Genomic DNA, 27,762 nt, shown 5'->3' on the forward strand with positions numbered 1-27,762 from the left:
TTAACCCTGTTGTCAATGTCTGCAGTAGCAGAAGTCTTCGGGGTGATTTACAGCATCTATTTAGGATTTTCGTTAATCAATAATTATATATTAATTAGCATTTGAATAAATGCATTCTCTATTTAATTCCATCTGTAAACTGGTTGGCCGCTATGGCTTCGTATAAAATGAGCGCTGCTATCCAGAGATTGTCAGTTTGGTGTAAGGGTAAGCATTCCTGACTGGCAATTGGGAGGTACCGGGCTCGATTCCCGGGCTGGCAACTAATTTTTGTATAGTAGTTCTCATCGAATTTCCTTCCATCTAGCTGTTAACCCTGTTGTCAATGTCTGCAGTAGCAGAAGTCTTCGGGGTGATTTACAGCATCTATTTAGGATTTTCGTTAATTAATAACTATTTATTAATTAGCATTTGAATAAATGCATTCTCTATTTAATTCCATCTGTAAACTGATTGAATATTCATGATAATGTTATTAAAAATGTTTTGTTTTGTTGTTCTAGATGGCAGCCGTGGGGTCAGTGGCTTCCCACCCAGACGCAGAGGCTCATCGATGCTCTGGTGGGATTTTACAATTCATGCATGCAAAAGTGATTTACTCCTACAACTGATGCCTGACCACGAGTTGTCTTCTACTGCGTATTATGCCAATCACGATGACATTTTCAAAGTTGGAATGGGTTTCCAGGGAAGTTGAATGAAAAATTTATCTTTAAGGAAAGTTTTGCTGACTGTCAGTTTTCTGGCTGATGCATATAGCACGTTATGTTTCTTTACTGTATTATTTCAAGTGTGTTCACTTTTTAAATCCAGCCTTAAACTTTCCACGATAATGAAAATAAACATGTACATAACTGACTATTGGGATTCTTACAAATAATATGTACAATACAAATAATGCAATAAATTATCGATGGAAGCTATTACCGTACGCAATGTCGAATGATACATTTTGTAGTGTTATGAGTATAACTAGGTACTACATAATCGAAGAGACTTGAGAAATTGTCAAAAAATCCACGTTATTTTAAAACCATTATTTCACAGGAGCATGCTTTCTTGAGTGCTCACACATAATCTACAAGGTATTTCTGTACGGTATTGACTGTAAGTTACACGATTTACATTGTGTAATGACACTATACAATGAATCAATATTATGTTATCATAATAAGCAATATAAATCTGAAGATGCAGCGTAACATTGAGAAACAGTCATTCTTGAGTAGGTACCTTTCTACTTATTTGGTTGGTTATAGTTGTTGTTTTAATGTAATGGTATAACAATCTCAAGTAGTCATATAAACTATAAAGAATATTTCCAAGTTGTATTTCACAAGTCTATTTATCAAATATTATTAGAATGTCTTATTGATGCCAGAGTATGTACCGGTTTTATGTATTGATCAGAGCTGGCGAAAAGATATTTTCTCCTGAGATTCCCATTCATTAAACTGTTGAAAAATCCATCTTGAACTAATACAGTAAAGCCATAAAATGTGCATTATGTAGGGCCGCATCCATCCTGCTCACAAAAAAAGGTTGTTTAGTGTATAAAATAATATAAATAATAAGGACAATACCAAGGTTTTGTTCTAATAACTAGTAGGCTAAGAGAATTTTCATCCATATCTAAACAAATTCATCCTAAATTTTTGACAAAGCGCGGATTTAGCATAAGAATATTATCATATACATATTATTAAACGTATACAGTATTCATTTGTCAATTTATAAACATTTTTCAATGATTTTAATTTGTAAAGAATAAGTAGTGAAGATCTATATTTGATTTAGAAGGAAAGAGGGATCCAGTTATGACAAATTATGCTTAAAATATTTACAGAATATTTCAATTGAATAGCATTTTTTATCTCTTTACTTCTATTTATGATTTTTTTTAGGTTTGGTAAGAGATATTTGGTTACATTTCAATATCCATGATCTACATATTGGAACAGAAACATCAAAAGATGACCATTCTTATGAACTGAAACTTATTTATTCGAATGCATAATTGAATAATTTACAGAAAACTCATTAGTTGATGGACAGTTTGGGAATTTAAAATTCTAAAGCAAAATTGTTTTCTAAAGATTTGAATTTCAGATAAAAAAAGCTTTCAAATAGATTATTTCACTTCCATTTTGTGTAGAAAAATTGATTCGAGCTCATAAAATGTTTTGGAAAATTTACAAGAACAATAGATTTTATTGGAGCCAGGTATAGATTCATTATTGATTTATTGTATTATAGGTACTTCATGTATTTTAAGTAACATAATGTTGTATTTTTACTATTAACATATTAACCAGCATAAATATATTCATTTATCTTGGTATTCATGATAAGCTAAATTTGAATAGTATATTTTCTTCTTGAATAATTATTCTTAGTATTGTCTATTCGGAACTTTTCATCATCTATACTTCATTATTTCCTAGTCATTCCCTGAATGTTTTGTGAGACTATGAATGTGAGTGGCCTGATTCTATTTCAACCTGTACAAAGTGAATTTATTTTTATCGAAATATAGTAGACATTAAGGCAAAGTTCAAAATCAGTCTACAGAACTGTGAATATAAGTTTTAAGGCCTAACATTCAGTGACTAGAAGGTTAATGGTTGTGCTGGATGGCTTCTAGAAATAACTTACATGGAGATATAAACTCTTAATCATATACATATTAAAATCAGTCAATTCAAAGTAGCCAAGTTCTTATTAGTCTTATTTCTTCTTTCATGCCATTTCATGCCTAGTCACTTTCTTTTCTTCATGCCATTTTCAAGAAAAAAAATTATGAAGGATAAAATGTTATAGAAGCAATTTTATCCCTAAATAATTAATTTGATATATATTGAAAAGAAGTATTGAACACATTACTACAATTGATTTCAGAAATCAACAAACATTTCAAATTTAGAATAGTATCCTAAATATGATTCACATAAAAACAGAGCGATTTTAATTCAAATATTCCGATAACTTTAACAACAATTTATTCATAATATTTTCTCATTCCAGTGCTGCTACTTCATTTTTTAAGCTAGTTCTAGAGAATGATCTTAAATCTCAGGTATGGGAGTGTTTTTATCTTTCATCATGCTTAATCTTGTAAAATAGATTATACATAATAAACATTTGTAAACAACATAGCTTTAAAAAATCTTAATTTTCATTTATAAAGGATTTATAATAAAAATTTGGAATAACCAATTCCAAATGAGGTCCTGAAAAGGTTAGGTAATATAGTATTGAAAATCATAGAATATAAGATTGCAATCGTAAGAAATGTAATAAATTTGGGTAAGATATCAAAGAACTTGTAAATTTTGCTGTCATCATCTTATACGCTTGTATATAATTCATTTAGTCAGCAAGTCACTTGACTTGTCTTAATATACATTATCGTTGAGATTTAAAGTTATTTTTGGATAGTAGTTTATAATAATAATATTGTATTTGTTGCGTTGATGAAAGTGAGTGTTTTTATATGAATGAGAAGGGACAAACATTTTAGAGTGATAATGATTGAAAGCTTTTCTTCTCTTTGACTTTCAAAAAGTCTTCATCATCTCTGTATCAGCTCTTGTGAACAGAACCAATTCATATTGGAATGATGTACGATTCTATTGTGAGGAATACTAATATAATTATAAGCGTCTCATAATTCGAATTCTCATACTAACTACTTTTAATGATAGGTGGAACAAGATATGAATAATCAGGCTTTAAAATAAAAACACTCGACTATTTAGGAAAATGCTATTGCATTAAATTTACTTCCATTCAGTCTACTTGGACTTAGAAATAATCTGCTGTAGTTTTATTGGTAAATCTAAAGATTACTGGCAAGAGCATCAACACTTCAGATTTTAATATTTTACATTAAATTGCACTAAACAATACAATTAATTACGGATTCAATATTTAATTCATTATTCGGAATTGAAACATCAAGCGAATAACAGTACAGTGTATAATAATTAAGTGTTGATTTGGCAACCCATGGTTTAATGTATCATGATTTAATCAAAGTATCAAGAGAATTTTAATTAGGCTACTTTAGCGTTGTTAGTGGATATTTATAAAAATAATTTTGAAGCTCTCAAAATGATGAAATATCCGAATTCGTGGGAATATAATTTTCTTCATTTTAGAAGAAATTAAAGATCGAGATAATGACTCAACAGAAATGATTAAACAGCGAAGGTAAATATCAGTCAAAGGAGAAGATTAATCAATGTCACCCAAGTAGTTACCTTAGATCTGATCCTAGCTAGGTCGTTCAAACTTCTAAGAGATTGTGATTTAGTCTAAGAAATTCATCACGAAACAAAAATGACATGCAAATTGAAGACTTTTTACCAATAAGTGAGTTTAGTTAGAACGATGAGCATAAATAATAACCTTAACCAATTGTTATTTCTATTAAAATAATAAATATAATTTCAATATTATTGAACGATTAAGTGCGGTATAAACCTTCCTACTTTAAGCAATGCTAGCGAGTAGCTACTTTAGGTTTTATGATTTATATAAAAATAGGAATTTGCAAATATTGTGATTATAATAATAATTACTGTGTCTTTTATGAATTGTTAGAAATTTGATACATAAGAGAGTTGAAGTTTGTGTTCTTAAATTATAATGAGCAGATTGAGAACAGAAACAAAATACTATTTCAAAAAAATGATAACTAGATTTACGATGAATACGAATGTTGATTCAGAAATATGATAAGATTCACGTGAAAAATGTATTCTTGTTAATAAACTGTTGAATAGAATAATATAAATAATCAGTACATAAGTTATAAGTTACCTAAATTTAGAACAAACATGCATATTATGATTACGTAAATAGTTTAAGAATAGGTACTCAACCTTATTGAATTTAATATTATATTATTGTTTATAGAGAGCAATAAAATGTGAACATGATTGGATCATGAAAGTAATTCATGTTTAGCAATAATCATATAGATATAATGATATTAAAAGTTACCGTAGATAGATTTAAGTGATCTATCCGAGTAGATATGCATTACATAATTATTAATATATTATACTGTGATAATAATAATGATTGTTAATTCGTTTCTTATTTGTTGTAAGACAACACAATTCAAGTTTTTCTTGAAAAAATATGAGGTGATTTTATAGGTTCTATAATAATTATCAACATGAAAAACAGTTTATAAAGCATTAGAGATAAAATTGTGTCTTGACTTACCGTATGAAAATTCTAATGTATTCATAAAGCATAGTCACCAGAAATTAAATATGACATCAATATTCAAACATCATAATCATGTTAGATGGGATGATAAAAAAATATATTTCTTAATGAGACTCTACCTAATTGTTTGAATTTCATATTTTCAATGAAAATTCAAATTCTGCAGATATTTTTTTTACACTGTCGTGTCATTTTGAAGGATATTTCTTTCAATAATCGTGGAATACTCGCGTCTTGATGAGAACTTATCCGCATGCGACAGTTTGCGTTTGTTTACATATGGATTGAGACTACTAAAGAAGATTCAAACAATGAAATTAATTACTAACTTACAGGTATAGTACACAAATAGTAGGCCTATAGTGTATTGTTACATAGTTGGAACTCAAATTAACAGAAAAATTTGAATATTAACAAATAAAAAGCTGATAAATGTTTGAATCACAAAAATATTTTTTCCATTCATTCAATTCCAATGCAGCATCCAATGCAGTGATTATATCTATATGCCAGATATGTGTGTCTTCCTCAAAATCGAAGATAAGATTAATACAATCCACTTTGCAATCAGGTATTTCAGTTTAAAAATTTCACCCCCATATTAAATAATATAATGAAACACTGCCATTTTAATTTTATTATTTTCTGTACTTCATTTAATAGTTATTGATTATAACAATATTGATGTTAATAATATTGATATTGTAAATTATATTGAAGTTTTACTTTCCTTGCCATACCTACTGTACTACCACTGGTAAGGAAAGCATTTGGAATAACTTTACTCTTGAATTTCATGGATTCTATGTATAATACCGTATTATCTAAAATAAAAATCATTTAAATTATGTGGAAATTATTCCAAGTTGAAATGATGTGGTAATCTTCATGCTGAAAGGGTATCTATTATATTGTTCTACTAGTGAATCTTCTGTATCTATCGTTGTAGTGTTGATTATTCTAAATCGCATGAATTTTGAATGTGTAACTTGGATGCAGATGAAATAACGTAACTTCAATGTCATACCAGTGCTTTGAATAGGATAAATTAATTCAATTTCAACTCCAACTTCCATGAATACTTACCAAATTGAAAGCTTTTCTAATAAGGATTGTTATAAATAACTGAAATTGTCATGAGTGAAATTATTTGATTAGGCCTACTATGATGGGCTGGATCGTTTATTAATATTCTGAAACTTACACTTCATCTATTATCATTCATATCATTATAGTTGTAGTAGAAATTCAATAAGCTCTTGTTATTTATAAAGAACTAAACTTATTGTTGACTAATTTTATTAATTACTCTTCTTAACTCATAAGCAAACCTAGAACTATTGTTAAATTGGAAGCTAAAGAATAAAAGATGTTTATTCTCTTGTTATGAATAATATTTTAAACGTAACTTTGAATTATTATTGATGTTCTGTAAAAATTTAAGACAATTTAGAATGCATATCAGTTTTATTTGAAAAATTTATAGTAGGAGAAAGCAAGTAGTTCATTATTAGAGATTCCTTATTCAGTTATTATTCTTCACAGATGAGTGTTATTTTCATAAACGAGGAAATTTAATGTTGAAAAGCACTTGCCAGTTATCAGCTTTTCTATTATACTGATTAATAAAATTTTTCGAATCACTCGTTTCTTAATTTTATAATCCTGATTCCAAGTTCTGTTTAGTAACAATTGAGAAGTTTTGTTGGTAGCGCCATAAATTTGAACAAATGGACTGTAAAGAATTAAAATGATTAAGTATGGAAATAGAATTAATATTATGAAATTTATAGGTTTCTCGCCAGAAAGAACGACATCGAAATATAATAATTTGAATAAAACTCACCAGGAAGTCCAGTCGGAATCTCTTACCAACTGATCTGATTCTATTGGAATTTGGGTAGAATTAGGTAGGATGAGTGCCAGGATTAACAGGTTTCAGTTGATTCCACTACCGGCTGCGCTGCCCCCAAAATTTCGATGCAAACTTCCGAAGAGATACGTTAATATTTTCCCCAATCTGGGATAATTATTTATTGAAATGTCTATTTTCAAACCGATAGCTTAATATTAGGTATGTACTGTACACTCCTGAGATAATATTCCAATAAACACACGTAACTCAACTCCCACACCCAACTATCAAGCGGAAATCTAGCCGGTTGTTAATTAAACAATAATAACTAAATAGTCCCCCAATTGGAGATATTAATTTCGATAATAAGCGCAACGATCGTACTTCAAATAGAGTTGGTTGAATTTAATGAAGCACATTCTAACGGACATCTACAAACACAAAAATACAATGAGAAAATGCGATATACAGCAAAACAATAGCAGTAACAATGATATTAACACATTAAAGACAATATTAATGTGTGCTGGAAGAAAGAGGGGGAAAATATCTTGCCAACTATGGTTTCCCATGTAATAGGCAGTTAAGGTAAAACTGGAAGGGAAGGGTGTGTGATAGGGAAGTGAGAGAAGGTAGTTAGATAGGCAGGGCTGAGGGAAGGGGAGATAGGATGTGAAATAACAATAAAGATAACGGTTACAATAATTTAAAGATTAACTGTCAAAACCTTGAATTCATCAAATATAAGGTCAGTAGGGAAAAATCTGGATTTATTTATTTAAAACTGATTTAATTATTAATTTCTGCATTATGAACACTTCTTCCAAATGGGAATTATAACACCCTCCCCCCATACTGCTATTCCGTATTGAATTATAGACTGTACCATAGCAAAATAAAGCATTTTAAGATGAGTTGGATTCAGAATTTTACTAGTTGCATAAAATTTGCAAGAGAGTTATTTCTTCCTCCTGCAAATGAATTTAATATGGTTATCCCATTTCAGGTTCTCATCTATATAGATACCTAGATATTTACAATTTTTAACTTTACTAATGATAGGACAAGTGCAGGAGTTGGGGTCAAGGTTGCAATTTGCATGGAATAACATTCTGATGATCTGAGTTTTTGCAAATTATTATGATTTAGTGATAGATTCACAGTGTTGACAACCTGGCTTTACACTAAAAATTTTCAATTCTTAATGCCAGTTAAAATTTAATCGTTATCAACTTCACGAGAACCAATCAGATGCTTTTTTGAAAAAAGGCTTCTCTGATTAGTTCTCGTGAAATTAATCACGATTAAAATTTAATCGGGTTATCTACAACCGGGCCTTAGGGTCATTTACACCATCAACGCTAATCTACGATTAAGGCTAGGGCCACACGAGCGCACATAGTGCGTCCGTTGCAACTTACTTTTTGCGGCCGTCGTCAATGACACCACATGAGCGTTGAGTGTGGTGCGCCAACGTCAGTTGGCTTTACGCAATTGAACCAGACGAAGCAATAACTTTTGCATGTCTCGACGTGCGTTGTAGCATTTCTGCGCAGTTCAAAAATCACCGTCCGTTACGACTTCCGTTACTTGGTACGCACGTACCAATTCACTTCTATGTATTTCAACAACGGACGTCAAAAAGTAACTTGCAACGGACGCACTTTGTGCGCTCGTGTGGCCCTAGCCTAAATGGAGGTATAGTTGCGTCTATTATAATGTGTTTCATTCCGGGTTTAAACTAACAGCTGATCTTTCTCAGTTTAAACCAAGGTGGTGCATGTGGGCCTTAGTAGATAATTCCTTCAGAAAAATGACCAACCAAGGGTCAAATCGTTGTGTGATGTTATCTTTAGCTAGGACAACTAACCACCACTTTGATCATAGCTTCTCCAAATCCTGAAACTGTTGTTCTTTATGACAACAGCCATAGACGTGTCTGTTGTGATTTCAAGTATTCGGAAGAACCAATTGTGTAAACCTTGAGTGCATAGTGAAATAGTATGACAAGAAATACGAGGAGTAACAAAAATGAAATACCATTCCCAATAGTTTATTTCAGTAGTTTTACTAAAACAGACGAAATTGAAAACAAACATCAACGTATACAGGAATTAGAAGAACAATAATATTTCATTTGAACTATTACGGAGGAAAAAATCCTATTTTCAAATAAAGGCAAGTAACATTTATTATCGGAAAGGTATGTGATAAATGCTTGAAGAAATCTAATCAAACAGAAGCTGAACACAATGCACGATGATCACGAAAATAATTTACTAATTCCAACTAACAAATAAATATTGAAAACAACAACTTAAACGAACGTCACAATGAAGAAGAAAGTAGGGACCATCGCCTTTTGTACTATGCTTTTGATCTGGAATATTATTATTTTATTTCCACTCAAGATTCTTTCGATTTGTTGTACAGTTCTTTACAAGTAAAAGCGAAACACACAAACAATGAAGTACAAAAATACTTCAACCGATCGATCCTTAATACTAATATGGACAACTCAAAATTTACAAACTTGCCAGTCACATTGTGACTGAAGTTAGAAATAAATATGCGTATCAAACTAGCAATACATTTCAAGTAATGTACAATTATTCTAAAAATAAGAAAGTTCACTTTCAATTTTATTAGTTGATACTGTTCAATTACAGCCATACTTGGTCGAGCAGTCAACATTCTAAGCAGTTTTGTACAATAAGTACGATTGATTTCAATTCGCTATACATCGAGTTTGCCTGAAACAATATTGAGGAGCCGGGACGGCTGGCGGTCCTAAATTGAAATTGCTTTACGTGTGGTGGTGTGGGGGGAGGGGTGAGAGACAGTTTTGATTGTGTAACAGTTCACAATGGAACCGGAGGAGGAGGCAGCTGTGAGATGACGTCAGCAAGTTGCGTTCACTTGCTGTAGTCCTTGATGAGCTTCTCAGTGGAGAAGGACTTTGGTCTCTCGATGGGAAGACCCAGGGCTCTGTCCCAGATCAGCGATGACAGCACTCCAAGTGCACGAGAGATACCGAACAGGACAGTGTAGTAGTTCATTTCCTTCAGTCCATAATACTAAAAACAGAGAAAACATTTTTGAAATTTGAATAGTATAACCTTGATATGCGATACATCTTTAAATTGCAAATACTATAACCTTGATAATATGCAGATAATTATTATAGCCTGATTGAAATAATTTGAAAACTATAAAATCACTTCACTTATATGGGCTACTTTCTTGAAATCAAAAAATTAAATTAAAATGTATTTATCCTTAATGATAGTTACAAAGTTCAAGTATAAAATACATAACATGATAGTTAGATATACAGTGGGTAGTATAATAAGTAATATATAATTTATAAAGAGGGTCCCAGCAAGGTTAAGAAAATCTGAGCGCAGAGGCCGAGTGTTGAATTTTTTTATAAATTAATAGGAAATAAAAAATATTCTTAGATCAAAGATAACTGAAAGATTTTTACAGTATAACAATCAATATTCATTAATAATGTGGTAGTAAGAAAGGAGACAATTATGAAACAATATAAAACTTAAAGTAGGTACCCTTTTAATAAAACATTTCAACAACTAGTTTCGACCTACTTTGGTCATTTTTGAGTTGATACTTGTTCATTTTTACATTTCAACTTGAAAATGGCCAAAGTAGGTAGAAACTAGTCGTTGAAATGTTTTAATAAAAGGGTACAAGTTTTATATTGTTTTTATTAATTTGAAAACGATATACATCACTGTATGTAGAAATCTAATACAGGCATTACACAGAATGTTCATAAATAAAATTAAATTTAGCATGAATGATATAATTGGAAACATTTAGAGCTCGAGTCTGTGGTACTTTTCTGAAAGTCAGATAGCCAAGTTGACAAAGGCGTTGCACCCTTCAGTGTGCGAGTGCTATCTGGTCACAGGTAAAAATCCCGCCGAATCCCATCGAATAAGCATGGACGTTTGATCATCTCACAATTCAGTTTGACGTTTTCTGAATATTTGTAATTGATTTAATTAAATTTAGAAGTATTTTTTTATTTAAAAATGATTTTTATGTTTTTTGAATTGTAAATTGAGTGTGTAAAGAAGAATGTTGAAGTGAAACATAACCTAGCTACATTTGGACTGTTGTATAAATTATAATTGGAACCGTTTTGGGCTTATAAGCCTGTGGTACTTTTCTGTAAGTTGTGTGATTCTGAATGATTGAATCCTCGCACTTCCCATTACCCACGCACAAGCTAAAAGCTCATGTGGGCATCATCCGCAATGAATAAAAAAAGTCAGAATGATTAATTAATTGATAAATTTAGTTTACAATTTTAAAATTAATTAAATTACTGAGAGTCAGGGGGCTAAAAACTTTAAATGTTTGGTTACGGTATCACTGAATATAAATGATTTAATTCAAGAAAAATATTATGAAAAATGAAATAATTTTCGAACAGTATGTAACAGGCGCCTTGATAAAAAAAGAAAGTAGACTGTAAAATACAGTAACCAATAAAAAGTGATTGATCGTATTACCATCAAAAAATTCAGTAGAGTCTTCTTAGGTGACTGGCTGAAAGCAAAAGCGTTCTACTCAACGGGAGAGTTTTGCAATGCGAGGTATCTGATATAGGTTGATGAGAAAATATTGCAATCTTGGTTTGGTACAATGACATATTTCAACTAGACTATAAGTATAATGAACTTGTAAATGTTATGATATTTAAATGATATTAGAGTGAACTGTTTCATTTATGTAACTTACAACAAAGGTTGTATTATAATTATTGTTTTATACATTGTTTCATTGTTTGACGATGCTTATTACTTTTTTGTAAAGTTTTACGGCAAATACAATTCTTGATTCTTGAGTCTTTCTAAGATCAAACCCACAAGATTTAAATAATTCAATTTATATTATAGATAAATACTACTCTCATACCATATTTCTCGAACTAGGATTAAATCCAAGCCACATATAACAATTATAATTAGTTCAATAGATCTTTATCAATCATTCATTAATATAAGATGAGATAAATGAAAAATTTGGCGATTTAGTTTACCTGCAACAAGACACCAGAGTGAGCATCAACGTTGGGCCATGGGTTCTTGACCTTGCCAAGTTCGGTGAGGATGGGTGGAACTGTCTTGAAGATCTGGTTGACAAGCTATTAACACAAAATGAAACACATTCAGTTCAAATGCACTCGTCTAATGAGTCAAACTAATAAGATTCTAAAGCCAAAAAGCATAGAACAACCTTACAATCAATCACGATTAAAAGTAAACGAGTGATATTACTCTGAAAATCTTAAGAGATGCAACGATGGTCTTGAGTGAATCACTTTATCATTAGAAATTTGCACAATCATGAGAAAATTAAGGACAACGTAAGAGGCATCAATGCTTCTAAACTTTTAAAATTAGCAGTTGATTATCCAGTCTTATTTTTCACTAATTTATACAAGTTATAATAGAAATACTTTTGAAAAATATCAACATTCACGTTTCATAGTGGTGGTGTCGCACATTATCAAGCCAAACAGATACTGAAGTTTTAGAAGATTTTGCATTAGAGTAGGTATTTCGGCATCAATGCTTGTTGATAACAAAGCATAAACTTAAGTGCTTCTAAACTTTTTAAATTCGCTGTTGATTATTCGGTCTTCTTTTTCTCTCATTTATACAAGTTATAATAGAAATACTTTTCAAAATATTAACCTTCACGTTTTATAATGGTGACATGTTTTGTGCTGGTGTCGCACATTTTAAAGTCAAACAGAACCTAGAGTTTTTGAAGGTTATGCATGTGGGTAAGTATTTAGTAGGGGTGAGGGTTAGAGGGAGTAAGGCATGGCCATCAATAGTTCTCTATAGTCACACTATAGATTGGCCAATGGTAAGGCGATAAATGTGAGGAGTATTCAAATGAGTTTGTCAAGTAATGTGTTTGAGGAAAAGTTGATTTGGTCACTTAGGATATTGTTCAACTGTTGTTTTGTGAGTTAGTATTTCAAACTGATCCAGTACATCTTATTTCTTGTTTTTGTGTGCAAAGTGTAAAGCACCTTTGCAGAACACATCATCTACACTGACCACACTCTCCCTGTTAATGCAAGCCGGAAAACAGCTGTTTGCAGAACAAATAAACATATGATTCTCATTAAAGCATACTCTAATGTAATGAAATCATATTTTTTATTTTACACTCGACTATGTTTCATAGTTCCGAAATAGGAACAGCAAAACTGCTACAAAAACCGCATTCAGCGCTCCAGGTGGATGTTTTGTAAACTACAATTACAAGATTCCTGATTCGGAATTTGTAAACTGGATTATGTTTATAGAATGCATGTAGTAACTTCAGCACAAGTAGGTAATGTTTTCTTTTTCTCAATTATTCTTATTTAGATTATTATAACAAAAAATAGTGTACGTTATTACTTGGACGTGAATGTCCCTTGCAGGGCTCGAATGAAATTCTTGTCTCGGCTAACGCCTCGATTAGAAACATCATTCTAGCCTGCAAACGGCCCCTTCCTGTCCATGTGACTTAATAGTATATTTCGCACCTAGAGCAGAAAATGAGATTTTTCCAGCTCGAAATCGGTTTTCAAGTCCGAGGCCGTAGGCCGAGGACTAGAAAAGATTGAGAGCTGGAAAAACATTTTTGCCCGTGGTGCGAACGATATTTTTCGCCACACTACAGGTATTGCTGACAAAATAAATAAAGAATACAAAATAAAGAATACTCGTTAAGCTATCGTACCTATCTCTTGATTTTAGTGGTAGAAGATTTGCAGTCAGGATTTCAGATTCTTTTAAAATTTCACTTGGAATACCACAGTCATCTTCAAGCATTTTTGAAATTCGGAATGCACTAATCAACAATAAATAATTGAATAAAACTGGTTGCGAAGCGAATTAGTTTGATTCGAAACTGGAACTGAAATCATGGCAACTTCAGCTGATGATGAAAGTGGACACTCGCCCGATCTAGCGGATGACTTATTAACTACTTCCATGAGCGGCTGGAAAGAGACAACTTTCTGGCCTAGACCGGAAAAGAAACCCTTTTCTGACGTCGTCTGCAAACAAGGTCTTTCAGATCTACGTAGGGACTGGAAAACAGCTGCTTTCTGTGCAGTGTGGCGAAAATAGTATATTTCGCACCTAGGGCCGAAAATGAGATATTTCCGGCTCGAAATCGGTTTTTAAGTCCGAGGCCGTAGGCCGAGGACTAGAAAAGATTGAGAGCCGGAAATACATTTTTGCCCATGGTGCGAACGCTATTTTTCGCCACACCAAAAAAAAACTTCCCAATATTTAAGAAATTAAAAAATAAATAAAATTCAAACAGCCTATTTTGATAGTTTGAATCTTGGTTATGACAACTTTCACTGTCAATTAATTTCAATATTACTAATTAATAATTTACAATAGTGACAATATTTTTATACTATTAATATTTTGAATAATTGTTTGAATTTTTATAGCTCGCGCTTTGCGCCTGGTGCAATATCTCATGGATAGATGGATGAATAGAATTTTCATTACTATTTTGAAATAATGTGATTAAAAAATTAATATAATTGCATATTTCACAGTTTTGTCTCAAAATATATCTAAAAAATTGATTGAAATTTAAATTACGGTAACTAATATAAAAAATAGCTAATAAAAGTCGAAATTCATCGACAAAAAAAATGTCACTGACCGAGGTTCGAACCTAGATCATGTTTGTAATTCACTGAGTTTTGAGCTTTTGAGTACACGCCTTTACACTCTCGGCCATTGCATCTTTTGATCAAATTGGCCTGTAAGTCAGGTAACGTATGTAGGCTACTATAATATAGTGTAGCCTATAGCGGCAAACTTGAAGACGGTTTAAACAAAATATTGCTCTGAAAATAGTTAAATCATAGAGAAAACATTCGAAGATTCAATCTTGAGTGGGCCTAATGTTTTCTCTATATGGTTTGATATTGAAGAAAAATTATCTAAAAGTTTTAATAATGAATTACGGAAAAATTACTAGGAATTTTTTAGTCAAGGCTGAGTTTCACCAGTAGGCTTACCTTAAACTTTAGATCTCTGCTGTATTTTCCTATTATTATTGTTGATTGTATTGCATTAAGAAGTGGAATTCGATAATAAAAAAGAGACAATTATTACTCTACCTCACTTTTAAATATTGATACAATTATTGTACTTTGATTTCAAATTCGATTCTTCACTTTTAAAGACTTGCGATACGTACCTTTCTGACAATGGACAATGTAGCCAACATTATATTGTTGAGGCTATGGAGATATATCATCGTATTCTATTGTTTGATATCAAAAACACAATAATAAATATTAAATTATGAAACAGTAATTTATAAAATATATTATTATAGACATAATACCGCGATTCACGATACATAATTATATAGATTATTACAGTCATTATGAGATTATCTCTCTATGATTTTTGTGAGATCGGACACGATCAGCTGTTATTCAAGGTCATTTTACAGCCCTAGGGCTGTAAAGTTTTACCGGCCTGGTCGGAAAACAATCACTTTCGGCCTCCATATGACGCACGTAAACCAGCTCATTACATCCAAGTGTGGCGAAAACACTATTACAGCTGTTCGGGATCGGCCTTAATGCTTGACTTTAGGTCAGGTCCCCAGAGTATGGATCACAACTTATAATATCAATGAATTAAAGTTTAAGTCTAATTTCTTTTGGAATTTCTTTTTATAAATTTCCAAGATGACCTACACCATAAATAAACACCCCTCGATTATAATAATCTTGAAATTCTCCACTTGAGATTTCAACAAGAAATTAGAAGGCTGGCCTGATTTTCATAAACTTTATTAACTTGACGTACTTTTGTAAGGAACTTGGTTACCTTGAAGAGCGGGTCGTTGGGCAGATGCTTGAGCGCAAACTCGCGCTGACAGGTGTATCGGGGATCGGTCTTCCTGAGCACGGCGTGGCCGTAGCCAGGCACCACCTGACCTCCCTTCAGTGTTTTCCAGATGAACTCCTTGACGTGCTCGTCGGTCGGGTCAGCTCCCAGCTGCTGCTGCAGTTTCGTCAGCCACACTAATACCTAGCCAACACATCGCAATTCAGTTAGTCAACGCACCAGTTCAGATAGTTAATTCAGCTAGCCCAATTTATCAAGAGAATACTCATATATTAATTTAATGACAATGAATGAGACATTATTTTTTGAATTTGTCAATTTTTGGACTTTTGTTCAGTTTTATCACAAGTGAAATAACAAAACACAAAAAAAGTATTCGTTTCTTGACTATAAATGTAGTGTAATAAATACCGGAAATGAATATTTTCTTGAATTTGTAAGTTTATAGATAATAGTGTACTAAATTAAATACCGGAAATGAAGATGCTAAGGGCTTAGATATCTATATCCACCATGTGTGTCCAGACACTTAAGAGCTAGAAGAGGTCTTAGTCTGAATACTTCACTTTATTTAGATATATTTACAACAAAGATCAATATAACAACTTTGAAGAAGATAAAATCGTTGATATAAATTGTTGAATAGAGCTTTATTCCAAATAGAGTACAGAGACTATGATTTTATGAACTTGAACTTGATGTTATCATCGGATTAGATCAACAATTAAACTGATAAACTTCATTCACATTGCATTTCGATATATTAATGCATGAAAATGCAATAAGATTTTTAATATTAATAATATTTTTACTAATGAAGCACTATTATTATCCTCGTATACTTGAAACTTGATAACTGTATTATTTCCGTAAACAATTGAAACATACACAATTTATGACATCAAGTGGATAGTTTAGTCACGAGAATATGGTTGGCTATAGTGAGTTTAATTTTGAATAAGCACTTATACAAAATAACACCGCTTTCAAACAATGCTGAAAGTTTGAAGTGAACCTCACTATAGTAAAAAGGACTTAGGCTGGCGTACACCGGTTAGTCAAGACAAGACTAGTCACGTTTAGTCACAATACTTGACATGCCCAATTGCAATGACTAATCAGTGTGAGTTGCGTCACAAGCAGCTGAGTGAAGTAATGTGACTACACGTGTCTGATCATGTCTTGTCTTGTCTTGACTAACTAGTGTGCGCCTAGCCTGGCTGGCTGCTCTGACGGTTAGTTGAACAAGACAAGATTGCGAAAGAATGAGCAGTATTCCTCCCTCACGCCTTGCACCCAATTCTTGTGACTGAAACAGGATAAGCACTTACTTCTTGGTTGGCGAGACCGTGGAGAGGACCAGCGAGGCCGTTCATGCCGGCGGCGAACGAGAGGTAGGGATCAGACAGCGCCGAGCCGACCAAGTGGGTTGCGTGCGCAGACACGTTGCCACCCTCGTGGTCACTGCAACACACATACTGTTTATTCACAACAACATCAAAAAAATCTACTCATTTCAACTGAAAACATAGCCTAATAAACGATAAAAAGGGGTTTTGCAAATTTTAGTAACATACAAGTGTGGCATCACTTCAAAACTTTATAAATACTTCGGAAAATTTATTACATTACAGAGAAAACTATCTATTCTTTATTGCTTCATACAACAAGTACATAATCAAAAATGATAGGGAGAGAAAAAAGGTAACCTTGTGCTATTTCTCTCCCAAATTTAGATAAGGTTACACATAGTCCGAAATAGGTTAAGTCTTGTAGTTGTTCACTTCACAAAATTTTCAGTTCTTTTTTATATTCACAAAGTAGATTTTTAATTTTATATTGATATAATAAACTTGATTTACACGATTTGTGTGACGCATCATCACTATGGTATCATGGCATCATCATGGTTATGGTACGGTACATATTATGTTATGATTAAGTTATGTCTGTATGTGTATGACTAAGTTATTCTGTTGACTGTAACTATAATTTATTGACTAGCTGATTTGACGTTGTCTTTTACTTTTATCATGTTGAATGACAATAAAATTCTAATATTATTATTACACCTATGAAAATTTTGAATTTTTGTATAACGATCTTGAATATAAAGAGGATGATCATAGACTTCCACAACCATCTTGGCTCACATGCTGGTCTCAGGAATAGTAGAATGAGGTCGGGCCTACATCCCGTCAAGAACTCATGTTAATAATTCAACATAATAATTGTATTGAACATACAAAATATACTAGTAAAACCTAAAAAAAACTATAATGTATTCACCGAAGCGATGAAGTGAAATTTTGTTTTGGTTGCTAAATTTATCATCTGAAAAGATTCGAGTTTGATTCACATTTGTACAATAAATTTATTTATTCAATCATATACAGAACACTACTTCCAGAAAAGTAGCACAGGCTCATGCCCGGTTCCAATTCTAATTTATACTACAGTTCAAGTGTAACTATAGTGAGGTCCACGTTATAATGACAGTGGAGAAAGATAGGAGAACGACGTTGCCGAGCCTCTCTTTGGTCAATGCCTTCTATAGACGGTAGCTGATAATGTTTATTGAAGTAATATTAACTGTTCATTCTCGTTTAAAATAACCAATTATATTTTACTAAGAGATTATATTTTTCAATTATTTCATAATAAATTTTCATAATTAAGATGAAATATTTTGTTAATTAATGATTGATTCTACATTGTTAAAAGACGATCTGGCAACAGAACAAAGCGAGAAAGAGAGAGCGTTAACAGCTTTGTTGAATGATAGACAAGGATAGCAATACCATTGCTAATCAAACAATGTCATTATAATGTGGATCTTCCATAGGTTATGTCACTTAAACATTTTTTAATTACACACTGCAAGTTAAAATCCTATACACTAGAAATAAATAAATTTTGATAAATGATAGCCAAATTGAAAATCAACCTGTTTTACTAGACGTGAGTAGTTATGTAGCTTGTAGCCGATTATAGCCAAAAGCAAACTTTTTGTTTACTTCACTTCGTCGTTTCGCTGAATACACTATAGTTTTGACGGACCAATTTAGAAACCTGTTTTTAGTGTAATTAAATTTTTCAAAATGAAATAAATTTACGGAGATCTAGGGAGTTTAACAAATAATACCATTTTTTCCGAACTACACACTATTCTAGAGTGAACAACACGGTACCTGTGAATGGTCAAGTAGAGGCGCATGAGTTCGGTGAACTCTGGTGTGTTGTTGACGCCGAGCATGTTGACAAAGTTGGCGCTCCAGTCGAGCTTGGGGTCGATGGTGCCCACCGACTTGCCGTCCTTGTACGTGTTGCGGAAGATCAGTGCCGCGATAACCGGCAGCTTGGCGATCAGGTCCATCGAGTCTTCGTAGCAGTGCTGCACAACAACATCACATCCCAAATTATAACCAATTCTAAGATTTATATCAGCCGAAAAATACATACAACAGGTAACATAATAAAAGTGACACAATTCAAGCACAACCATAGAGAAAAGATAGCATAAGAAGATATTAAATGATATATGGCGTTTATGTTTCAAATTTCACTGTTAACTCAAGCCGATAGACCTAGTAATACTTTTTCGTGAAGCTATGTAACGCTGGTAGACTCTCATACTGTGCCGTTTTTACACTCTCAACCGGCAAAAACAGTAATAATAGACAGTAGTCGGCTCGATTTAACAGTAAAATTTGAAAAATAAACGCCCTAAACCATGGGATATCTTCTTATACAACATTTTCTCCATGGCACAACCTAGTGATACTAGTAGCGATTCAAGGCAAGTGATCAAGCAACGCATCAAGTGTCTCTATTGTAACTGCAGTAATATTGTGAGTGTTACTCAGAACAAAACTCAAATTAGGCTAGCTTCACACACATTCGGTTTCAATTCGTACGGTTGTAATAAGGTATTTTCTTCTCAAAACAGCTGTGTTTGGATTTTCACAATAATTCATGCTGGTAATAAAAATATAAAAGCTGGTGTTAAAAATTTGATTTTACTATTTAATAGTAAGATGTGATTTCTTGAACAACAAAATTTTCAAGTTAATTAAAAATTGTGAACTATTTGTATAGTTTATTTTGATTATCTTAATTTTGAACGTTCAGAGTGATTATTTTTTTGAATTGAAAATTTGTTTCAATTTTGACACATGGTACATAACGTTCATCTCTTCTCTCCATTAATGAAATCATGTAATTTTCATGGAATAATGAAATAATAAAAATTCTCCCTGAGTTTTAATTTATCTTCATATTCTTTTAGCAAACTATTGGAAAAAAATGCTCCAGTGAACTAACAGAAATTAATATTGACCATATGATTTTGACATGGAAGATTTTCAAACAGATAATCACGATATCAGGTTAAAATAAAAACAAAAAAGCGAGCGTGTGTAAAAGACTTTGTTTTTATTTCCGGTTTCATAGCAGTGAATTCGAATATGATAAAACCTATTCGTGAACCGAATTCAAACCGAATCACCCTTTCACACGTATAGGAATTTGTCGAAAACGAAACGAACCGAACCGAATGTGTGTGAAAGTAGCCCTTAGCTAGAAACGAGTTTGAAACTGATGGAATTTATTAGTGTCAATTGAGCGTTCGGTTCTATGCGGTTTCTACTCGGTACCGAATTCAAACCAAATTATCGTTTCACACTTATCGGAATTTGCCGAAAACGAAACGAACCGAATGTGTGTGAAACTAGCCTAACAAATGTAAAAAATAATCGACCAAAAAAATAACGTCCAGTAAAATAGGCCGAGTGAGAATTAGAATCAAATCACAAAGAATCAGTCAGTAAGTTGACATAGATAACATAAATGGTGACTTTAATGGCCGTTTTCCGAGCTCGGGATTTAGCTAAGTTCTAAACTTTGAACAGCTAGTCAGAAAAATGACTTTCCAAAATGGGGCGTAGTCGCAGTTTCTATGATAATCTTTATTTTCTCATTTCTATAATTGGAAACGTTTTTCCTTGACGAAATGAATCATTCCTAAAAAATTCAAAATAGCTGAAACTTTACACTATTTTATTATATTTTGTGTTCAATTTTCTAGTTTTTCGAAATTTAATTTAAAAGTCGTTAGTCGTTTTACTGCGACTATGCCCCGTTTCGAAAAGCCAATTTTCCGACTCTAGCTGTTTAATCCTTACCTGCCTATTACATGGGAAACCATAGTTGGCAAGGTATTTTCCCCCTCTTTCTTCCAGCACACATCATTTTAGCAATATTGTCTTTTAATGTGTTAATATCATTGTTATTGTTTTGTTGTATATTTCTTTTACTCATTGTATTTTTGTGTGTTGTGAATAAATTGAAATTGAAAAAAGTCTTGAACTTGGCTAATTCCCGAGTTCGGAGATCGGCCCTAAATGAAAATGAATGACGAATTAAGATTTTATTTCTTTCTTTTGTTCCGGATTGGAAATAGTTATTTGTGCAACTAGTGCGCAAAGTGACAGTTTGCTGCACCGAAAGAAACGTTTACGCACGAGCCTTTGGCGAGGTTTCTTGAGTGCAGCAAACGAACTTTGCGCACGTATTTCATATTAAATTTTTCCTACAGTTACCATTGAATATGAAAAGTGGGTAATTATGGGTAAAATTCCCTGAAATCCATCAAATGTTTTTCTGTGTAATTTTATTAATAAAAACCTTAATCTATTTAAAATTGAATAATAATAATAAAATTATAATGATTAGTAATTCAATTGAAAATTTATCTGACTGCTTGAAGGGGGTTTATCTTATGCAAGCATTGAAATGACTATATCAAGGCACATAATGGCACGGCAACGCCGTTCTCCACTGCCATTATAATGTGCACCTCAATATACCACAGTCAGTGTTACCAACTTAATTTTGATTTTCCTGCACTGGTGTTCCATATAACCTACTAACTATTTTGCGTTGTCATGCTGCAAATCTGGAGTACGCAAAGTAATACTTTGCGCACTAGAGCAGAAAAGTGATTCTATGCGGCCTGTAATCAGTGAAGAAACGGTCACTTTTCAAGGTATCTGTAGGAAAAAGTATTTTTCTACAACTGTGCGTAAAGAAAGAATTTACACACTCAATTCTCCTCGTAAAACAGCTTATTTCTGAGGAGAATCTACTTTTCCGCTCGCTAACCATCCGCGCATGCGCAGTAGATTTACTTTAAGCTCACAAATCATTCGCGCATGCGTAGAAGAGTTCCTTTACGCTCCCTAATCAGCTGATTGTAAGCAGCTCGCCAAAAAGTCAGATTTTAACCTAAAAAGTCGGTAATAGTAACTCCGCCGATATAAGTAATTTAACAGGTTTGGGCAGTTGTAGAAAAAAAATTGTATGTAATTCGCGCGTAATGCTTCTTTATCGCTCTTGCAAAATTATAACTGTTTTGCGCGAGCGAAAAAGTCGCGCATTACGCTCTTAATACATAAATAGCTATTTTGCAATGAACAATTAATTTTTCCTTACAATTTAGTTTCAATTCTTGTAAAGGACTACGGGTACTTTTTTGTGGACAGCCCGTAAGTTCTATATCTTATATAGTCCTAGTTTATCTTTTACATTAGGGAGAAGGAATAATTTCAGACTGTGCCTGTTGTTCCTTCCCTATGGAATAGTTACCTCCCAGTACTTGGCCTTGGGAACTCCGGACGAGTAGGCCTTGGCGAATTTGCTCTCAGTGTTGAGGGCGGTGACTGCGCATGACAGCTGTGACATGGGGTGCAGGTTGCTGGGGAAGTTGTTCAGCAGAGTCACCACGTGTGAGGGCAGAGCAGCGCGTGCGGCCCATTCCTGAGACAGCTTTTGCACCTGCAAACACCAGCCAGTAACTTAGTTACATTCCATTTCAACCTCTAAACTGGGAAAACCAACATGCATTAAAAAAATTAATGAACAATTTAGCATTACTTGAAAAGAATGATATAATACTTTATGGACTAATCTTTAATTGAAAAATTTAATCATCAATTCAACATCACTTGAAAAATTGATAGAATACTGTTGTAAATGTGCTTCAGTAATCAACACTTTATTCATTTAAAGATTACAATATTGTGGACAAGATAAAAATAAAATACATCATCTTTGAACATATCTCATAAAACTCCAACTTGTTATTAACTTGTAAACAGTTCGTTGCTAAAACAGTCACATTGATAACCGTGCTCACATGATAAGCATGATAAGTATCCATGTAGGGTTAGCCCAACGTTAGTGGACAGTCTAACTAACTTTGGGGCTAGCCTACATCAATACTTTTTGGACAAACTCATTAATTTTTGAACACTGTTATCAAAGATGCTGTAGAAAAGTCGTTCCATACTAAAATAAATACACAATATGTTGTATATTTTAGAGAAATATTTCTTTTTTTAAACAAAACTTGAGTACCAATGCTCAAGGCAAAATCATCAGTTGTAGCTTCAGTTGAAACTGTTGAGTTAAATACTACTGATAAGACAATGCATAAGCATTGGAGCTCAAGTTTGGTACCAATAAAACTACCTATTTTAGTGGAATAGACAACCTAGTAGACAATAATAATAGAAAATATCAATATGTTTTTTCATTCCATCATGTATTATTATTCATTCAATTGTTAATAATTCATAATCCAGTAAAAAATTGCTTTGACGTTTTCTTGGACATACAAACTAATAATAGTAGATTGACAAAGAAATTAATGCTTCCAAAATCGGAAATTACTTTTCAATAAAATGCGGAAACTATTGCTAAAATGTACATGCTAAGGGAAGATTCGAGATTGGCCTATTGAAGCAAATATTGGCCTATTGATTCGATCTGTATTGAAAGCAAATATGGTTGAACAATCGGTATGGACTACACATTCAATTTACCAAACTCAATGACAATATCAATTCAATTTTACCAAGAAAGATTAGATGATTATGTCTCATCAAAGTTAAATAATACCATAAAATAATAAGCCCAAAGTTGCATAATACCATAAAATAATAAGCCCAAGTTGCATAATACTATAAAATAATGAGACAATCTCGAATTTTCGAATTCACCCAAAAAACATAATTCAATTAGAGAAATTGTGAATAAAGTTTCTTAGATTGTTCATTCGATTTTCAGGTGAACAAAACAAACGGAAAAATTCAGAACACCAAGAATATTATCAGCTGTTATCAGTTTCGTTCACTTGACACACTAATCCTTGTCATTTGGTCGCATTCGGATGGAGTGGATGCAAAGGCCAACTTTGAATCAAATTCTGTCAAACTGTAACTGTGTCATTGATTTGTTTACTGCTGTTCCCAATCACCCATCATGACAATGACTCAATAATGACTAAGTGAAAATGCAGTTCAAAGTTGACTTTTAAACACCATTACTGTTTTATTCGTTCATCTACTAAAGTAAAACAACTTTGGGACTAAATTATTGATTTGAAGCTTCTTTAGCTTACTCAATATATAGGGACTTCGTCAATTTATATCCATCTACTACTAATAGTGCAGCTCTTGCATTCATACTCTTTACTTAAAAAAAGAAGAGAAATTTCAATCATCAATCCTAGTTTATGATCTACAGAGAAGAGGAAATATTGGTTTTTTCCGTAGGCCTAAATAAGTTTAAAAAAGATAAATCTTTTACAAATGCGTACTCGACTTGCTGATCTAAAACAACAATACTGCGTTAGCTATTAAAATGCAAAGATAACAGCACTCTACTTCAACAAGCTTTCAACCATTCAACTCTGATATAGTCTAATACTCCTCCAAAATTGAGATAAATTCAGATTTCTAGGACACTTATTAAACCTAATAGACCATTAAATCAGTAGATTTAATGGTCCATCTGATTTAATAAGTGTTTTTGAACCGCATCAAATACAATCAGGAATGGGGTTTAATTATGCAACATTTTTCACTTGGTATACTTACAAGTTTATAGTTTTATGGAATCAAATATCATTATTTTTTCAGTTTCACAAGTTTTGTACTAACAAGGAATCAATTTAGATTTTTTGAGATCCATACAATTAACATATAAATAAATAGATTCGATGAGCCACTGAGTCAAGCATATAGATATTTAGTGAGATTAACTTATAAATTATTTTTCTTTGCATTATAAGGTATGGGAGTAATTTCATACTTGACTGAGTCAAGAAGGAATGTATGTAGTGAGATCAACTTATGAATTATTATATTTCTTATCATTATCAAGTATGAGAGTACGTTCATACTTGACTGAGGGCCATATGCTAACACTACGTTTAACGCTAAACCGCGTTTACTTGTAGATATGGTTGCATTTATCTTAATGTGTTTCATACGGGGTTTAAACGAACAGCTGACATTTCTCCGTTAAACCGAGTATCTGCAAACGGGCTAAGAAGAAAGTCAAGTAAAATTATATATAGTGATATCCACTTACGAATGATTTTTAGTTGAATTATCAAGATTGAAATTACTTTGAAGTAGAGTAAATTCAACTTAGTTATCAAGTCCAAGTGAAGACCAAAATAGTAAATACGTTCTAAATACTTTATAAGTGGGAGGAGAGTGTCTAGCTGGGCCAATGGCAAGCGTTCAGGCTCTTGACCAATAGCAGTACTCGCCTCTCCTACTAGAATAAATTCTGCTGCTCTTGTATTAGTTGTAGCAGAGACAAGAAATATAGTATTCCGTTCCTCCTTATGGTAGGAGAACCTCTTGGCCCTCTTAAGAACCTCTTAGAAACCTCTTGGCCCTTATGCTTATCCTTCATCTATGGTTGTAGTTTATCTAAGATTTAATACTTTTAATAAAATCTGTGCTTTGACAATTTCTTACTTACTTACTGCCATCTAAGTAGATATTTAGCCGCACCTACAAAGCCCCTCAACCTCTCTCGATTTTCCGCGTTCTCCTCGGTTGCTCCAATTCTCTCCATATCGGCCTTCACTTGACTCCAACATTTCCGTCGTGGTCTTCCTCTCGGTCGTCGTCCTTCCGGATTTCTTCTCAACACTTGATTGAGATTGCTGTCATCTTTTCTTCTCAAAACATGCCCAGCCCATCTGATCCTTCTACACCTGAACTCGCATACTACATCTGGCTCCCAATAAAGGTCTCCAAGTTCTCTGTTGTGTCTCTTCCTCCACTCTCCTCCCTCATTTATAGGTCCATCTAAGGGCCTTGTTCTCAAATACAATCAATTTTCTTCCCTCCCTTCTATCTAACTTCCATGTCTTAGCACCGTAGAGCAATATTTGTTTTATAGATTTTAATTTTTGTAGCATGTGATAAAAATGTTGAGGACATAAGTTTGTTGCATGCATAGAGACATCTGTTTGCAAGGTTTAGCCTATTCTGTTTATTGTTTTTGAAGAGACGGATTCAAGGATCCAAAGGTTAAAAAAACCACACAAGTCAACCGAAGCTTATTGTGTTCCCAAGTAGTATGTTAGTTAGGCACACCAATACCTATGTACTTTACAAGAACCAGGAGTTTTCCCCTATACTAACATTATATTCATCACCTGGTTGTAATCCTTGTCGCAATCCACTGTGATATGTATGCTTGGCAGTCTCTTCAGACTGATTACTCCTCGTTACCTACCTGACTTCCACTCCTGGCCTGCTTTGTAGAACCTTCCGCCGAGGAAGGGGCGGCCAAGTTGCCTCTAGGGCGCCCGGCCACCCTTGACTCAGCCTCTTGACCCACATTTGTGCTTGGTTTTTCACCCTTCACTGGTCTCTTGGGTTTATTCTTTTTGCCCCTCCGAAACTTCGCAGGGTCAAAAGCCTCACCTCTCCCAGGAATTTTTGCCTAAATGGCCGCCCTTCTTTGGGCAGTGGTGAGTTTTGGCCTCTCCATCCACAAACTCGTGACCTATGTGAGTTCCACTCCTGGCCTTTTTGTAGGTCCTTCCGCTGAGAAAGGGGACGCCAAACTAACTCTTGGGCGCCGGGCGTCCGGCCACCCTCTACTCTTGACCCATATTTGTGCCTAGAGTTTCACCCATCTCTGGTCTCTTGAGTTTTTCTTTTGCCCCTCCGAAACTGCCCTGATGAGGCAGATCCCGTGGGTTTGAAGGCAAGGCAACTTCTGGAGTTGCCTTGAGGTCCTTTTTAGTCGCCTCCTACGACAAGCATGTATACTGTGGGTGAATTGAATTCTGGTTTTCAACACATTCTTGAGTACGATGATCGACTCAAAGCTCCCCCAACCCACAGGGGGCAGCCTATTCTGTTACTTCCGTGTTTTGTTCAGAAATGACAACGCCTAAATACTTAAAAGTGTCTACTTTCTCAAAGTACTGACCGTTCACTTTGACAATTTCTTAGTATTTTCATTTAAGATGCTACTATGTTTATTGTAATTATTTATTCATTTTGAATAAATTTATTCGTGTAATAATTTATTCATAAGATTCTTCTACTTTTAGCATTGAGAATGTAGGCCTACCTGAGCATCGTTGGGGATGTCGCCGGTGAGGAGAAGCCAGAAGAGACCCTCGGGCAGGGGCTCGTTGCCACCCTTGGCCTTGGGGAGCAGCTTCTGGCACTCGGGGATGCTGTAGCCGCGGAACCTGATTCCCTCATCGGGGTCCAGCACTGATGTCTCGCACACCAAACCCTTGATGCCTCGCATACCACCGTACATCTGCAAATTCACCACTCAATCAGTCACTACTCAAATATTATAAATTAATATTATAAATACATCAGTTAAGCTGGGGTTTTGTTT

The 27,762-nt window shown here is 33.4% G+C and overlaps 2 protein-coding genes and 1 long non-coding RNA gene across 14 annotated transcripts in view; 1 reads left to right on the forward strand and 2 right to left on the reverse strand.

Annotated features, from left to right (window-relative positions):
• The window catches only part of LOC111052455 (voltage-gated potassium channel subunit beta-2), an 88,102-nt gene extending 83,159 nt beyond the window's left edge, over nucleotides 1–4,943 (forward strand). For 8 of the 11 annotated variants that reach the window (XM_039425009.1, XM_039425008.1, XM_039425000.1 and 5 more), the window contains one exon: nucleotides 504–4,943. The gene's annotated coding sequence lies outside the window, so the exon portion shown is untranslated. The remainder of the gene's footprint in view (nucleotides 1–503) is intronic. The other 3 variants (XM_039425005.1, XM_039425006.1, XM_039425004.1) reach the window with 1 other exon arrangement.
• Nucleotides 1–8,188, reverse strand: part of LOC120350631 — a 33,951-nt gene extending 25,763 nt beyond the window's left edge. Inside the window, exon 1 of the long non-coding RNA XR_005570956.1 lies at nucleotides 7,088–8,188. This is a non-coding gene — a long non-coding RNA (uncharacterized LOC120350631). The remainder of the gene's footprint in view (nucleotides 1–7,087) is intronic.
• A 945-nt stretch (nucleotides 8,189–9,133) lies between these two features.
• Nucleotides 9,134–27,762, reverse strand: part of LOC111052457 (probable citrate synthase 2, mitochondrial) — a 47,005-nt gene continuing 28,376 nt past the window's right edge. For both annotated transcript variants that reach the window (XM_022339140.2, XM_039424999.1), the window contains exons 3-9: nucleotides 27,481–27,678; nucleotides 22,675–22,863; nucleotides 19,221–19,423; nucleotides 17,361–17,493; nucleotides 16,009–16,212; nucleotides 12,168–12,272; nucleotides 9,134–10,173 (exon numbers count right to left, since the gene is read on the reverse strand). In XM_022339140.2, coding sequence (XP_022194832.1) covers nucleotides 10,012–10,173; nucleotides 12,168–12,272; nucleotides 16,009–16,212; nucleotides 17,361–17,493; nucleotides 19,221–19,423; nucleotides 22,675–22,863; nucleotides 27,481–27,678 — 1,194 coding nt within the window. In that variant the 3' untranslated portion in view covers nucleotides 9,134–10,011. The remainder of the gene's footprint in view (nucleotides 10,174–12,167; nucleotides 12,273–16,008; nucleotides 16,213–17,360; nucleotides 17,494–19,220; nucleotides 19,424–22,674; nucleotides 22,864–27,480; nucleotides 27,679–27,762) is intronic.

This window comes from Nilaparvata lugens, chromosome 3 (assembly GCF_014356525.2).
Source record: "Nilaparvata lugens isolate BPH chromosome 3, ASM1435652v1, whole genome shotgun sequence".
Lineage (NCBI taxonomy): Eukaryota > Metazoa > Arthropoda > Insecta > Hemiptera > Delphacidae > Nilaparvata > Nilaparvata lugens.